This window comes from Chrysochloris asiatica, unplaced genomic scaffold (genome assembly GCF_000296735.1).
Source record: "Chrysochloris asiatica unplaced genomic scaffold, ChrAsi1.0 scaffold00027, whole genome shotgun sequence".
Classification (NCBI taxonomy): Eukaryota; Metazoa; Chordata; class Mammalia; order Afrosoricida; family Chrysochloridae; genus Chrysochloris; species Chrysochloris asiatica.
The window spans coordinates 15,923,526-15,941,461 of NW_006408545.1; the positions used below are offsets into that span (position 1 = coordinate 15,923,526).

Consider the following 17,936-nt stretch of genomic DNA (forward strand, 5'->3'; position numbering starts at 1 on the left):
GACTAGAAAGCAATAGATTTCTTGCTTTTGCCACAAATTCCCCCAGCTGTGAGCCTTCCAACCTTCTAAGTATTCCTTTATATGTAGTTCAGAGTTCTGGGACCATCCCCTGAGCCTGCTTGTTCAGGTATTCTGTGTTGTTGTTGTTGGCAAAGCTCTCTGCTATACGTCCACCCGATCCGCCATCTTGTTTGTTCTCTCGAGTTCTGTGTATTTTTAATATCCATTGTGACAGCCTTCAAGAAGCCGTGGTGAGGCAATGGTTAAGTTCTCAGCTGGTTGGTAGTTGAAACCCACTAGCAGCTCCACAGTGGGAAAGACCTGGTGATTTGATCCTGTGAAGATTGTTGTTGGTAGTTAAGTGCCGTCGAGTCGGTTCCAACCCATAGCGACCCTGTATAGGGTTTCTGAGGAGCAGTTGGTGAGCTTGAACCACTGAACTTGCAGTTCAAACGACTTGGCAGCCTGGCACATTACCCCACAGTTCCACACCAGGACGCCAGCCTAGGAAATACTATGGGACAGTTACAGTTTGTTGAGTGGCAGTCCTGGTATGGCATGGTAGGATAAGCACTGGACCGCAAGGCTGGCAGTTGAAACTCATCAGCCGCTCCTTGGAAACACTATACAGGGTCTCTATGAGTCGAAACCAACTCAATGGCATTAAGCAACAGCAACTCTGTTGCATAATGTTGCTTTGAGCCAGATCAAGCACTGGTGGCACAGTGATTAAAACTTCGAACTAAAAGGTCAGCAGTTCAAACCTGCCAGGCTCTCCATTGGAGACAGATGTGACAGTGTGCTAATATATAGATTTACAGCCTCTGAAATCCTCTAGGGCAGTTCTGCTCTGTCCTAACAGACTGGACGGTACACAGCAACAACAAGTCTCCAGCCAAATGGAACTGCCTACCTGGGTGATCACAGATAGCTTCTTCAGGTACTAGTCATTGGTTTTGCTAGTGGTCTTGTTTACAAGTTGCGTACATTTTGTCTTAACCTTTTTTACCTTTATTTTTCTTATTATTGTTAGTTACCATTAAGTTCCAACTCATGAGGACCATATGTGTGCAGATTAGAGTCAGACTCCATAGTATTTTAAATACTGTTATCTTCCAAAAGCAAATAACCAGTCCTTACATTCAAAATGCCTTTTGGTGGGTTTGAACCATTAACTTTTTGGTTAGTCCAGTGCTTAACAATTTGTGCCACTTAGGGATACCCTGTTACTTTTAATAATTTGAGCATTTTTAGTAAAAATATCTTATTATAGTCTCAATGCCAGTACTGCAAATTGCTCTATAAAATTATTATGCTTAAGTTTAATTCCCACAGTTTGAGTTATATTTCTCCACATCCTCAACAATACTCAGTAGTGTCAATTTTTTGAATTTCTGCAATTCTGATATTACTTAAATGATATCTCATTATTTAGATTAGCATTTACTAATTACTAGTGGATTTGAACATCTTTATAAGCCATTTAGGGAACACAGTGGCACTCTAAGTATGATTAATTAGCACCAGACTGCAAACCACAAAGTCTGCAGTCCAAGCCCACCAGTTGCTCATGAGAGAAAGATGAGGCTTTCTGCTCCTGCAAAGATTTAAAGTCATGGAAACATAGTACTCTGTATGAGTCAGAAGCAACTCTGCAGCGCTTAACAACAAAATAAGTCATTTGCATTTCTTTACCTGAGAATTGATTGTTCTGCTCATTTTCACTTGGGCCATTCTTCTTTTCTTCCTGATTTGTACGAGTTTCTCATATATTCTAGATATCAAGCCTTTGTCAGTCAGTTATATGAGTTGCAGACATTTTCTTCTGAATGGGGACTGATCCTTTAAAAGTCTTTTTTTTTTTAAATTCTTTTGTCTTTCTTTTTGGCCTTTTTTCTTCTTTTTCTTCCTTCCTGCTTCTTTTTTCTGTGCTTCCTTCCTTTGCTCTCTTCTCCTTTATAGTTTAGTTTTTGTACCTTTTTTAAGAGTCCTTCCCTACCCTGATGTAGTGAAAGTTTTTGTCTTAAGAATTCACTTATAAGTCTTAGATATGCTTACAGTTTGGTTTTTACATTTAGGTCATTAGTTCATCTGAAATTTTACTTGTGTATTTAGATTGTTGTTAAGTGCTGTTGAGTTGGTTCTGATTCATAGCGACCCCATATAGCAGCTGGATCTAATTATACCTATTTTCAATATATAAATAACTAGTTTAACATATTTATTGAAAAGGTTTTTCCCTCAGTAAATTCCCACATCTCTTCTATCATGTATTCCTTATTAATACCATTCTGTTTTAGTTATTGTTGCTTTATAAGCTTGATATATTTCCCTTATTTGTCTTCAAAACAGTTTTGTCTATTCTGGATCATTTAATGGCGTAACTGCTTGTGCCACCCAGTAACTCCTCAGCTGTGACTGAAAGAATTCTTTCAGTAGTGCATAGATAGTTGAACATTAGAAATGATCCCATTTTGTGATTTTTCCAATTTGGGGCATAAAGTTGTTCATAGTGCTGTTTTTGGTATCCTTCTTGTATCTTTGTCATTTTCCCTTTGTTAGCAATATTCATTCCTTCTTTCTATTTTGTCATTCTTGCCAATCTTGTATATTTTATTATTATTATCAGAGGAACTTTTCTAATTCTTCCTCTCAAATGCTTTTTGTTTGGGAATGCGTTATTTTTTTCAGTGTTTGTTTTGATTAAACCAGCTTTTAACCCAGCTATTTCTCGGGATATGTTAAAATATGTTTCTGAAAACTTTGCTAACTCTCCTATTTAAAAAACTGTCTAAGGCCACTTATCTTTTAAGTGTAATTTGGTGCCTGAAGCAGAACAGCAGACTGTTTTCCATTTCGTTCTCTTATACTTTTTGCTTTATAGTTTCTTTTCCCCCTCTACTATTATGCCTTTTCTATTCTCTCTCGCTTCTATTGTCTAGATTATATGTAGTTGCTTGTTGATTTTATCTTCTTTCTTTAAAATTGTTTAGTCCCTCTATGCAGTAGATCGTCTATTAAAAATCACATGTTTAAAGACTAATATTTTTAGACCATTAATTAAAAGCTTTCAAAGAAACATAAAATTAATACAAAATGAATTTATTTGCAATTTTTGAGCCATAGAGAATAAAGAAGTATATTATTAAAATGAGGCAAGTTATCTGTTATTTTCCTTGTATATTTTAATATATGATCATTTTTATTAGGAACTCCTGGTGTGGCACTGTAGGATCAGCCCTGTGCTGCAAACCACAAGGTTAACAGTTCAACCCCACCAGTTGCTCCTTGAAAACCTACATAGAGTCACTGTGAGTTGTATACAATTGCATATAGTTGTGTACAAACCAGCATAGAATTAAAGTGACTAAAGGTAATAAGGAGTCATGGTATGGTGCTATAGGATAAGCACTGGATTGCTAATTGTAAGATCTGCAGTTCAAACCCATAAACCACTTCTCAGAAACCCTATACAGAGTCTCTATGAGATAGTACCAACTCGATGGCACTCATCAACAACAAAGATTTAAAATAAATATTTGGCAAGTCATAGATTCAGGCTTTTTATATTATGCAGTATGACTGATTAATTATTCTTATGGCTTTTATTAAAACTTTATATTTTTATTTAGTATCCATCACTAAATCATTAAAATTTTAAGTTGACTTAACTGTAATGTCTCCTAATTTACCCAAATAATAAATATTCAATGTAAGCATATGTTTTACTGTTTGCATATTCTTTGTCATCTTAAGGTCACAAAGTGGAGGAAGTTCTTATTAATGAAGAAGCAATTTTGAACCTCATGGAAAATAGTCAAACTTTCCAACCTTTGACCCAAAGACTGAGTGAGTCTCCAGTTTTCAGTAAGTAACAGTAATACTGGATTTTAAGTTTAGATTCACCAGTATTTTAAATTAATACTGTTAGATTGTATATGAAAGGTTTGTATGGAGATTTGAAAACAGTGTTGTATGTTCAATAAGTATTTAGTCTACAGAATATAAAAATGAAACCATACATTACATCAAATATGGTGCTGTAGGAAAAGCACTGGACACAAGGTTGGTTTGAACTACAAGGTAGGCTGTTTAAACCCACCAGCCGCTCCTTGGAAACCCTATCTGTACAGGGTTATTATGAGTCAGAAACGACTTGACAGCACTTAACAACAGCATATATATTTCTATATGCATCCTGGTGTAGCACTTTTGGATAAAGCACCAGACCACAAAGTCGGTTTGAACTATAGGTATAGGGTGGTCAAACTCACCAGCTGCTCCTTGGAAACCCTATACAGTATCACTATGAGCCCGAACTGACTTGACAGCACTCAACAACAAATATATATATATGGAGTCCTGGTGTGGTGCTGTGGGTTAATGCGCCAAACTGCAGAGCCGTTTGAACTGCAAGGTCAGTGGCTCAAGCTCACCAGCCACTCCTCGGAAACCCTGTGTGTGTGTGTGTGTGTGTGTGTGTGTATATATATATATATATATATATATATATATATATACGCATACATACACACATATGTACATATATGTGTATGGAGTCCTGGTGTGGTGGTGTAGGATAAAGCACTGGACCACAAGGTTAGTTTAAACCTCAAGGTCGGCAGTTCAGACTCACCAACCACTCCTCAGAAACTGTATACAGGGTTCCTGTGAGAGAGAACTGATTGGATGGCACTTAGCAACAACAATACATAATATATAAGCAACTATGAAAGGAAATCATTCCTTGTTTCTTTTTCTTAACTTCACTTTGGTTGAGGGGAAACCATATTGCTCCAGGGGGAAAATACTTATTTTGAATTGAAGTTCTCCAAAGTTAAACACTTGAATAGAACACCGTAATCAGTTCTTTCTTGGTGACTAACAGAAATTTCCTAGCTAATTCCATCCAAGCCATTGAGTTCTGGCTAGATTAGCACATGCTAGCTATTTCTGAATGTCTTTGCAATAGTAATTTTCTTATACCATCACTCTAAACACATTTTCATTAGTATCATAGCCATTTCCTAAATAAATTTCAGTATTTTGGCTTACCGACATCTTTTTCAGAAATGTTGGAAAGTTTGCTGCATAAAGTAAGATAGTATTATATACTTCATGCTTCTTGTTTTGCTTGTTATAATTATTTCGTATTTCTTGCCTGCCTTGCTCTATTTTCTCATTCTAAAAGTGTCTAATATGATAAAATATCAAATATGACATTAAACCCACTGTTACCGAGTCAATTCCAAGGCTGTAAATCATTATGGGAACAGAAAGCTTCATCTTTCTCCTGTGGAACCACTGGTGGGTTTAAACTGCCAATCTTGCTGTTAGTAATCCAGCAGGTATCCAACAGTGCCACCAGGGCGCCTTCCCTGTGGTATTGGAGCCATACAATGTCTTCTTTATGTTACTTGCATTTCTACTGGTGAATGGAACATAACTAAATGGTTAGGGGTAAGACCATAATTAATATATACTGTCATATTTCAAGACAATTTAAACAGGACCAGAGGATGTTTTTCATTTTTTAAATAAACGGTCACATAAAGAAAGAAGTCATCCAAATACCACATCAAAAATTAGTTTGAGGAGAGTGGCAGGAAGATGGTGATGTGAGCAGCTAAATGTCCTCACCCTCTCACAACAACTCCAAAAAAAAAATTAAGAGATTTACAATCTAAAACACTCTATTGCTTCATCTGTTTAAATAAAAATACAAGGGTGGTTAAGTTTAAAAATTTTGTGGGGTCGGTGATATGAGGATATTTCCCTTCCACATTCTGCCATTCACTCTCAGGAAACTGACCAAGAAAATGTTCAAAAGTCAACCATCAGCTGGAAAACTGATGCTTAAGGTTTTCTGGGGTTCTCAAGGGCCAGTATTGGAACACTATCAGGAAAAAGGTTCAACAATCAACAGTGCTCGTTACAGTGCCAAGAGTGCGTGATCTTGCATGACAATGCATATCCACACACCCCTGACCACACTGCTGACACTCTTCAAAAACTTCATTTTGAGGTATTACAGCATTCTCCCTACAATCCTGATCTTGCTCCATTGTACTTCCACCTGTTTGGCCCCTGAAAGCATCCTTTTGAGGATGAAGATTCACCTCTGATGAAGAATTGAAGACAGCTATGCATTTGTAGTTCATAGCTCAGCCAAAAACATTTTTTAATAAGGGAATACAAAAGCTTGTTGACAGATGGACAAAATGTATTGAAAAGAAAGAAGATTATCTTGAAAAATGATGTACTTGTCTTTTCTAAAAGTTACTTAAAACAAAAATTCTACAGCCAAAGTACAGATAATTAATGATTTCACCTATATACACTAAGTTAAATTACATTCTAATTATTAAAAATAGGCAGTGAAAGTGAAAAATGTAGAGAAAATCAAGAATTAAAGAGGAGACGGGGAGAGACATAAGGCAACAAAATTTCTGTATCATCAACAGATACAATTCTGCCTAGCCTAGGATAGCAATGTCAATGTAGCCAAAGATGTGAGGAGCAAATATCTATAATTCATTTATCAATAGTAATCTTTCTTAAAAGATGTACTGGAACAAACAATCATAATTCCAGGTTTAAGAAATGGATCATTGTCAAAATAGACTCATAAATAAATACCATTTTTACCTTATGTTGGGAAACATTTGAATCAACATCTTTAATGTTAAAAAGAAAAGCTAAAACTTGATGTTTTAGTAAACTGGAAATTTTGTATAGAAAATGGTTAAGTACTAGGTTAGAACAAACCACCATCTTTATGATCTTAAAAAAAACAGCTTTATTAAGATATAATTTGTGTACTGTAAAATTTACCTTCTAGATTATACAAACTGGTAGTTTTTAAGTCATTAACATTATCTTAAGTCCAGAGCATTTTCATCATCCTGAAAAGAAACCCTGTGCTCATTGTCTCCTCACATTTGTTCCTTCTCGCAACCTTGGTTGTTGTTGTTAGGTTATTTTTAACTCATAGCATTACTATACACAACAGAATGAACACTGCCTGGTCCTGTGCCATCCTCAATATCATTGTTACACTTAAGCCCATTGCTGCTGCCACTGTGTCAGTCCGTCTCCTAGAGGGTCATCTTCTTTTTCATTGACCCTCCATTTTACCAAGCATGATGTTCTTTTCCAAGGAATATTCCCTCCTAATAGCATGTGTAAAGTATGAGAGACAAAGTCTCACTATCCTGGCTTCCAAAGAGTATTCTTTTCCAAAACCATAAATCAAATAAATCAATTCTGCGGCTGTCCTTATTCATTGTCAAACTTTCACATGATATGAGGCTATTGAAAATACCATAGCTTGGGTCATGCACACCTTAGCCCTCAAACTGACTTCTCTGTTCTTCAACACTTTAAAGAGGTCTTGTGCAACAGATTTGTCCAGTGCAGTACAACATTTGATTTCTTGGCTGTTGATACCATGCATGTTGATTCAAGCAAAATTAAGTCTTTGACAGTTTCAATCTTTTCTCCATTTATCATGATGTTATTTATTAGTCCAGTTGTGAGTATTTTTGCCTTCTTTTCATTGAGGTGCAGTCCATACTTGATGCTGTGGGCCTTGATCTTCATCAGTAATTATTTTAAGCCCTCTTGACTCACCAAGCAAGGTTTTATTATCTACATCGCACAGCTTGTGTGAATGAGTCTTCCTCCAATCCTGATGCTACTTACTTCTTCATATAATCCAGCTTCTCTGATTATTTGTTCAGCATGCAAATAGAATAAGTATGGTGAACCCTCACTTACACCTTTCCTAATTTTAAACCATTCAGTGTCCCCTTATTCGAACAATTGTCTCTTCTATGTGTAGGTTCCTCATGAGCACAATTAAGTTATTTGGAATATCCATTTTTCACAATGTTATCCATAGCATGTCATGGTCCACACAGTTGAAAGCCTTTGCATAGTAAACAAAGCACAGATAAACATCTTTCTAGTATTCTCTGCTTTCAGCCAATATCCATCTGACATCAGCAATGGTATCCCTCATTCCACACCCTCTTCTGCATCTGACTTGAACTTCTGGCAGTTCCCTGTCTGTGTGGTGTTACAGCCGCTTTCGAATTACCTTTAGCAAAATTTTACTTGCATGTAATATTAATGATATTGCTTAATGGTTTCCACATTCTGTTGGATCGCCTCTCTTTAGAATGGATCTCTTTCAGTCAGTTGGCCAGGTAGCTGTTTTCCAAATTTCTTGATAGATAAGTGAGTGTCTCCAGTGTGCTGCATCAGTTTGTTAAAAGATTTCAATTTGTATTCCATCAATTCCTTGGGCCTTAATGTTTGCCAATGCCTTCAGTGCATTCTTCCTTCCATACCACTGGTTCTTGATTGTATGCTACCTCTTGAATGATTAAACACTGAGTGTTTCCTTTCAGTACAGTGACTCTGTATTCCTTCCATTTTCTTTTGATGCTTTTTGCATCATTTAATATTTTGCCCATAGAATCTTTCAATATTGCAAATCAAGGCTTGAATTTTTTTTTTTTTCTTCAGTTCTTTCAGCTTGGGAAATGCTGTGTTCTTCCCTTTTGGTTTTCTAACTCCAGATCTTTGCACATTTTGTTGTAATACTTTATTTTGTTATAATACTTTGTCTTCTCAAGCTGCCCTTTGAGATTTTCAGTTAAGTTCTTTTACCTCCTCATTGCTTCTATTTGCTTTAGCATCTCTATGCTGGAGAGCAAGCTTTAGAGTATCTTGTTTCATCCATATTGGTCATTTCTTTCTTTCTTGTCTTCCTAATGATTGTTTGCTCTTTCCTGTATGATGTTCTTGATGTCATCCCCCAGTTCTCCTGGTCTTAGGTCACTAGTGTCTAACCTGTTCGTGAGATCTCTAAATTCAGGTGGGATATATTCGGGGTTATATTTTGGCTGTTGTGGACTTGTTCTAATTTTCTTCAGCTTCAGCCTGAACTTGTATATGAGCAATTGATGGTCTGTTCCACAGCCTGCCTCTGACCTTGTTTTGGCTGATGATACAGATCTTTTCCACTGTGTCTTGCCACAGATGTATTCAATTTGGTTTCTGTATATTCCTTCTGTTGAGGTCCATGTGTACAGTTGTCTTTCTTCGTACTCTTAGTCTGGAAACTCAGCTGAAATCTGTCCACCATGGGTAACCCTATTGGTATTTAGAAAACCTGTGGCATTGCTTCCAGCATCATAGCAACAGGTAAGCCACCACAATATGATAAACCAAACAGGCGAGTGGTAGGTCCAACCTTAGCAAACACTAATCTTCTATTTCTTTAATTTGTCTATATTACACATTTCATATTAATGTCATCATATTGTATGTTGCCTTATATGTATGACTTCTTTCACTAACCATAATGTTTTTGAGATTTATCCATATAGTACCGGATTTCTTTATACTACCAAATAATATTCCGTTGTTGTTGTAAGTACTGTTGAGTTGATTTGTTAATTGGTGGATATTTAAAATGCTTTTTCTTTTTGACTCCTATGAATAATACTGCTCTGATAATTTGTGTACAGTCTTTTGTATTGGCAAATACTTTCAGTTCTCTTGAGTACATACTTAAGAATACCATTGCTGAGTTAATTGCTAACCCTAATTTTGACATTTTTTTTTTAGAACTAACTACTAAGGTGTTTGTTTTTTAAAACCACTGCACCACTTAAAATTTCACCAGAAATATATGAGGATTACAATTTCTGCACATCCTTGCCAAACATTATTATTATCTGTTTTTTATTTTAGCCATCTTAGTGAGTGTAAGGACTCCTGGTGTTTAGCACTGTAGGGTAAGCACTGGACTGCTAACCACAAGATCAGCGGTTCAAACCACCAGCTGCTCCTTAGAAACCCTATACAGGGCTGCTATTAGTTGGAACTGACTCCAAGGCACTTAAAAACAATTAAGTGGGTGTGGGTGTAAGGAGCCCGAGTGGCTCTGTAGGTTATGCACTAGACTGCTAACTGCAAGATTGGCAATTCAAACACAATGACTACTTTTTGTGAGAAAGATGAGGCTTTTTGCCCCTGTAAAGATTTATAACCTCAGAAACTCTATACAGGGTCGCTGTAAGTCAGAATCAATTAGATAGCAGTAGTTTAGTTTTTCCAGTTATTTTGATCTTCATTATTTATTAAATAGTGTTGTTAACCAATTTTAAAGCTCTTGGATTTTCAACTGCAGGTTTTGTTTTTTTTAACTATCCTGCAAGCTAAATGAAGTTAATGAGGCATGAAATTTTCCCTTGTATAATTTTTAAGAGTTCCTTAGTATACATTTTTATATATTTATGATATATTTTGGAGTCCAGTTGTGCCACTGTAGGATAAGCATTGTACTGCTAACCCAAGGTTGGCAGTGCAAACCACCAGCCGTTCCTTGGAAAACCTCTTCAGGGTCCCAGTGAGTTGGAACCAACTCATCAGCACTTAACAACAACAATTGTATGTTTTATATTTATGTTGGACACTTGTGGCCATCTTTGGGTCTTTCAGCTTAAGTATGTTGTAAGAGACAGGATAGCTTATTAAAATGCAAATGCCTGCCCCTCCCAGAAGGGATTTGAAATACAGAGTCTGGGAATCTTCTGTTATTTAATTACTAAAATCATTCTAATGCGTATGATGCAGGAATCACATTTTATTGGGAAAGCATTATCAGCACCTAAAACTGTGTGCTAGCTGTGTTTTTTGAGCTTATGCCAATATCTATGACACAAATGTTGTTTTATAATTGTTGGGCTACTTAGAAATTTTCAGATATTTGTTGGTGATTATTTCATTTGTCTTATAGTGAACAGTAGTCCTGATGAGGCTCTGGTACAACTTCTTGCTGGTTTGGAAAGTGATGGATATCAGGGGGAAAGAAATAGGATGTCATCACCATGTCATTCTTTTGGAAACTCTAAAAATCTCCAAAATAGTGATGATGAAGAAAATGAACCACAAATTGAAAAAGAAGAAATGGAGCTTAGTTTGGTGATGTCTCAGAGATGGGACAGCAATATTGAAGAACATTGTGCCAAAAAGAGGTAATTTGATAGTTGTGAGTTACTTTAAGAATTGTTTGTCATTTATTACTGTTCATATTTACTCAGAAATTACTTACTGTGGCAGATAATACAGATTAACTCATAAACAGTTGATTTTCTTATTATAAATATCTTTTAAGTAGTGATTTGAGTTTACATGTGGCATAAACTTCATGTTCAGGCTAAAAATAGTTTTACTTTATTATTTTTTAAAAAATCCAAATCTTACTGTTGATAGTTATCATCACGTTGACTCTCACAGCAACTTTATATTTATACTCAGTCCTCTTCACAATCATTAGTTTGTTTGAGTCCATAGAACCTAACTTTGTTGCTTATAAGTGCTGTCAAGTCAATTTTAACTCACAAGTCACCCTGTACAGGACTTCCAAAGAGATGGTGAAAAAGCTGCATATCATCAGCCAAAACATGGCTAGATACAGAATGTGGAACAGACCATTAATTGCTCACTTGTAAGTTCAGGCTGAAGCTGAAATTTAAAACAAGTCCAGGAGAGCCAAAATGTGTCCTTGAACATATGCACCTGAATTTAGGAACCATATCAAGAACAGATAGACACTAATGACTAAAGACTAGAAGAGCTGTGGGATGACATCAAGAATGTCATATAGGAAGAAAGCAAAAGGTCATTAAGAAGACAAGAAAAAAAGAAAGGACCAAAATGGATGTCACAAGAGACTCTGAAACTTGCTCTCCAGCATAGAGATGCTAAAGCGAATGGAAGCAATGAGGAGGTAAAAGAGCTGAACAAAAAATTTCAAAAGACAGTTTGAGAAGATAAAGTAAAGTATTATAATGAAACATACAAAGATCTGGAGTTAGAAAATCAAAGAGAAGAACATGCTTAGCATTCTCATGCTAAAAGAATGGAAGACAAATTTCAAAACTCAGCTTACAGTGTTGAAGGATGTGACACTGTGGGTTCATGCGCCAGATTGCAAAGCCATTTGAACTGCAAGGTCAGCGGTTTGAGCTCACCAGCTGCTCCTCAGAAACCCTATACAGGGTTGCTATGGGTCAGAACCAACTCAATGGCACTTAACAATAACAACATAGGTAAAATATTGAATGACGAAGAAAGCATCAAAAAAAAAAAAGATGAAAAGAATACAGACTAACTGTGCTGAAAGAAAATGATTGGCGTTCATCCATTTCAAGAGGTAGCATATGATCAAGAACCAGTAGTGCGAAAGGAAGGAAGTCCAAGGTTCACTGAAGGTGTTGGCAAAGAACAAGTTTCCAGGAATTGATGGAATACAAATTGAAATCTTTCAACAAACTGATTCAGCACTGGAAGCATTCACTCATCTATGCCAAGAAATTTGGAATATAGTTACCTGGCCAACTGATTAGAAAAATTACATTTCTGTGCCCATTCTAAAGACAGGTAACTCAACAGTCCGAAAGTTATTGAACATTATCATTAAAATCACATGCACATAAAATTTTGCTAAAGATAATTCAGATACTGCACAATTGTACATCGACAGGGAATTGCAAAGGCTAGAGACAATTTCAGAAGAGGACATGGAATGACGTCAGGCGTATCTTGGCTGAAAGCAGAGAATTTAGAAAGATGTTTATCTGTGCTTCATTGATTTTTCATAGCTTTAGACTACGTGGATCATGACAAGCTGTGGATAACATTGTGAAGAATATGTATTTCAGATAACTTAATTGTGTTCATGAGGAACCTGTACATAGGCCAAGAAAGTCATTCCTAAAGAAGAAGAGTACACTGTATGGTTTAAAATTGGGAAAGGTGTGAGTCAGGGCTGTATTATTTCACTACACTTACTCTGTATTTATGCTGAACAAATAATCCATGAGCTGGATTATATGAATAATGAAAATCAGGATTGGAGGAGACTCATTAACAACTTGCGGTATACAGATGATACGACCTTGCTTGCTGAAAGTGAAGAGGGCTTAAAATACTTACTGGTAAAGATCAAAGACAACAGCCTTCAGTATGAGTTGCACCTCAGTGTAAGGAAAACTAAAATCCTCACAACTGGACCGATAAATGGAGAAACTGTTGAAGTTGTCAAAGATTTCATTTTACTTAGACCCACTGTCAACATGAAAGCAGCAATCAAGACATCAAACGATGTATTATTGCATTGGGCAGATCTGCTGCCCAAGATCTCTTTAAAGTGCTGACGAGCAAAGAAGTCAGTTTGAGGACTAAGTTGTGCCTAACCCAAGCCATGGTATTTTCAATAGCCTTATATGCATGTGAGGAGTCTTGGTGTGGTGCTGTAGGTTAATGCACTGGACTGAAAAGTTGATTTGAACTGCAAGGTCAATGGTTCAAGCTCACCAGCCATTCCTCGAAAACCCTATACAGAGTCATTGTGGGTCGGAGCCAACTCGACAGCACTTAACAATATATGCATGTGAAAGTTGGACAGAGAATAAGGAAGACTAGAAGAATTGATGTATTGATTTATAGTGTTGGAGAAGAATATTTAAAGTATCCTGGACTGCTAGAAGAACAGACACATCTGTGTTACAAGAATTACAACCCTCCTTATAAGCCAGGATGGCAAGATTTTGTTTGGTAAAATGGAGGGTAGGCGATAAAGAGGAAGACTCCTAAGGAGATAGATTGACACAGTAATGGGCTCAAATGTAACAATTGTGAGAAGGGCGCAGGACTGGGCACTGAAAACTCACTTCTGGTATGGTGCTGTAGGATAAGCACTGAACGTGTCAAAGTCAGCGATTCAAACTCACCAGCCACTCCCTGGAAACCCTATACAGAGTCACTGTGAGTCAGAACCAACTCAGCAGTATCTAGCCACAGTTTTGTTAATAGCTTTAAGACAAGAAATGACTTCATAATCTGATTAAACTGAAAGAATATAATATTAAAAGTAAATAAAGTAAAAGGGACCTTGAAGCAGACACTGGTATTCTAGTTACATTCTGGCACTGTGGCTTTTTTAAGTCCATCTCCATGAGCATTAACAGTTTGAATCAAGTCCTAAATAACAACTCTACAGAAATGGGCCTCTGATCTTGAAAAGACTGACTATGCCTCTTTAAACTTCTGATGTTATTGGTTGCTATTGAATCAATTCCAATGCATAGCAATTTTACGTTATGGGTTAAGTGCCATCTAGTCGGTCCAACTCATAGGTATCCTGTATAGGGTTTCTGAGGAGTGGCTGGTGGATTTGAAACGCCAACCTTAAAAACAACAGTCCAATAAGTATCTTACAGTGCCACATCAAGATTCCATAGCCACTCTGTTAAGTGCTGTTGAGTCAATTCCAACCCATAGCGACCATGTATAGGGTTTCCAAGGAACAGCTGGTAAGCTTGAACCACCGGCCTTGCAGTTCAAACAACTTTGCAGTCTGACACATTAGCCCTCAGCACTACACCAGGAGTCCTAGCCACTCTATAGGACAGAGTAAAACTGTCCCCTTAGGATTTCCTAGGCTGTATAGTGTGGTGGTTACGAATCGGGCTGCTAATCTCACAGTCAGCGGTTTGAAACTACCAGCTGCTCCATGGGAGAAAGATGAGGCTTTCTGCTCCCATAAAGATTTACAGCCTCGGAAACTGTGTACAGGGTCGCTATGAGTCGAACTGACTCCATGGCACATAACAACAACAAAAACAATCTTTACAGAAGCATATTGTTGTTAAGTGCTGGCGAGTCAGTTCTGATTCATAGTAACACTGTATAGGGTTTCCGAGGAGTTTCTGGTAGATCTAAACTGCCAACCTTGCGATTCAAACTGACATTGCAGTTGAGTGCTTATCTTACAGCATTACATCAGGACTCCACAGGAGCATATAACACAAGGTGTTTTAACACAAAGAGTTTTCTCCAAGAGCTGCTGGTGCTTTCTTTAGAACTACCAACTTTTTGGTTCACTGCTGAGCACTTAACCATTGTGCCACTGGAGCTCCTTTTAAACTTCTGTGTCATTGTTAGGTGCTGTCAGATCAGTTCTAACTCATAGCAACCCTCTGTAAAACAGAACAAAACACTTGCTTAGTCCTGCAGCATCTTCATAACCGTTGCTAATGCTTTGAGCTCAATTTTGCTGCCATTGTGTCAGTCCATATGCTTGAGGGTCTGCCTCTTTTTCACTGACTCTCTATTTCATACACAGTGTCTTTCTCCATGCACTGATTCTTCCTTAGAACATGTCCATAACATGTGAAATGGATTCTCAACCATCTTTGCATTCTGGCTCTGTTTCTTTAAAGACAGGTTCGTTCATTCTTTTCGCATATTGTTAACCAATGCTATAATTCCAAGGCATCCCTCTTCTTTGTTCTTCCTTATTTGGAGTACTGGTGTGTGGGTTAATGTGTTGGACTGCAAAGTCTGTTTGAACCATAAGCTTGGCAGCTCAAGCTCACCAGCCGCTTCTCGTAAATCTTATGCAGGGTCACTATGGGTTGGAACTGACTTGATAACGATAAGTCCATTTTTAGCTTACTAATGTGTTGCTATGGGTTGGAACTGACTTGACAGCACTCAAAAACAACAATGTCTAGGGTATCAGTTTTTAAGCATTCCCTTTCATTTTTGATGACTTCGAATTTTCCTAATTCACACTTTGCACTTTCTATGTTCCCATTATTAATGCATTCTTGCAGCTGTTTCTTTTCATTTTGAGTCATGTCCATCAGCAAATGAAGGTCTGTTTTGAAAGCCTTCCTCCATCCGCATCATTAAGGTCAACCCTAGTTTGAGGACACGTTTCTTCCCCAGTTTTATTTTGAGTGCCTTCTAATGTGAGGGGCTTATTTTCCAGCACTATATCAGACAGTGTTTCACTGCTGATCATAAGGTTTTCAGTGGCTAACCTTTGCAAAATGGTCCACCTCTCCTTCTTCCTAGTTTGTTTTCATTTGGAAGCTCTGTTGAAACTTATTCATTGTGGGTGATCTTGAAATATTTGATATACTGGTGGCATACGTTTCAGCATGAGAGCAACACACAAGCCACCACAGCACAACTAACTGACAGTGGAGTGGTAGATTGTCTACTCTTGTTAGGTGCCATCAAGTTGATACCAACTCATAACGACCCTATGCCCAACAGAATGAAACACTTGCCCGGTCATGGGCCACCCTTACAGTTTTTGCCACACTTGAGCCCATTGATGCTGCCACTTAGCCAATCAATCTCACTGGGGGGGTCTTCCTTTTTTTCTCTGACCCTCCACTTTACCAAATATGATACCCTTCTCCAGCGACTGGTCCCCTCCTGACAATATGCCTGAAGTATGAGAGACGAAGTTTGGCCATCCAGGCCTCCAAGGAGCACTTCTTCCAACACAGATCTGTTGGTTCTTGTCTACTTTAGTCTGTTAAAATTAAGGGGCGTGGGCTGCTAGATATGATCATAATTTTAATACCTAAAATATAGTCTAATTTGACTGGGATCATACTTGGTAATAGTTCAGTTGTATTTCAGTTATTTCAAAATTACTCCTCTTCTATTGAAGTGATTATTTTAAACCCTTACAGTGATGTTACTAGTACTGTTAAATTTTAGTTGGTAAAAAGATAAATGTTACCTCAGTTTATCTCTTGTTGTTGTGAAGTGTCATTGAGTCAGTTCCGATTCATTGTGACCCCATATAGGGTTCCCAATATAGGGTTTGACCCCATATAGGGTTTGAGCCGCCGACCTTGTAGTTTATAGTCCAGTGCTGATCCTACAGTGCCACACCAGGAGTCCTAAACTTACCTGTAGTTGTTAGAAAATGTATGAATTTTTATAAAGTCATTTTGCAATAACTGTTGGTTTTTTTTCAGATAACTATAGTAGGGTATGTTAGTACAGTAAAGTAAGTATTTTCAAAGTTACAGTTTTCAAATTTTTAATTCAGTTTTACTTGTGTAGTGCCATATTAGGCAACTTATTTCAGTCTAAGATGGTTTTTTCGAATGATTATTCTCACCAGTGAGTCTTCATATTCTAGATCACTGTGCAGAAATACCCATGGAAGCTCAACAGAAGATGAGTCATCAGAAGAAGAAGAAATGGAATGGAGTGATAATAGTTTGTTTCTAGCCAATCTCTCTATACCTCAGTTAGATGGAACTGCAGATGAGAATAATGGTGAGCAGTTACTTATTAAAAAGCTAAAAATATTTCTGATTCTCTATCGGCACACTTCCTATATAACAGACTGAGATTATAGCAATGCTGTTCATTGTGTTGCTCTTTTCTATAGATGTCTTCTTTTAGAAGAATGTAAATAAATGCTTCTTTCTCATTTCGAAGAGGATTTTAAAAAAAATTGATATCAGGTTGATCCCAATTCATGGCAAAACCATGTGTGTCAGAGTAGAACTGTGCTCCATAGTATTTTCAGTAGCTGTTTCTCAGAAACAGATCCCAAAGCCTTTCTTCTCAGGTGTTTCTGGGTAGATTGAAACCTTTAACCTTTCAGTTAGCAGCCAAACCCATTAATCATTTACACCACCCAGGGATTCCTATAAGAGGATAACGTTTGTTAAGCACTATTTTCAAGCTTCCTAAACTTTAACCTGTTAATCATTTTAATGTTTAAGTAGTATAAGAAAGTGTTTTTTAATGTTCAGTTTTCAAAACTTGTAACTTATAATATCATCTTTTAGAAAAAAGTCTAAAGTATAATGAACAGAAGCAAATTATGAACAAAATTTGAGGTGACGATATTTTTCCCTTATTTCATTGAATATCAATTGTATCTATTTCTGTTCAAAATAGGATAACTATCAAATGTAACTAACGGGGGTATTATCTTAATGATGCTGTTGTTGTGAAATGCCGTTGAGTTGGTGCCGACTCATAGTGACTCTGAATAGAGTTTCTGAGGACTGGCTGGTTGATTTGAACTG

General features: G+C 37.1%; 1 protein-coding gene across 1 annotated transcript in view; it reads left to right on the top strand.

Moving 5' to 3' along the window:
• The window catches only part of REV3L (REV3-like, polymerase (DNA directed), zeta, catalytic subunit), a 216,320-nt gene that overhangs the window by 108,341 nt on the left and 90,043 nt on the right, over window positions 1-17,936 (top strand). Inside the window, exons 10-12 of the mRNA XM_006839926.1 lie at window positions 3,757-3,867; window positions 10,814-11,051; window positions 17,033-17,172. Of these exons, the coding sequence (XP_006839989.1) occupies window positions 3,757-3,867; window positions 10,814-11,051; window positions 17,033-17,172 (489 nt within the window). The remainder of the gene's footprint in view (window positions 1-3,756; window positions 3,868-10,813; window positions 11,052-17,032; window positions 17,173-17,936) is intronic.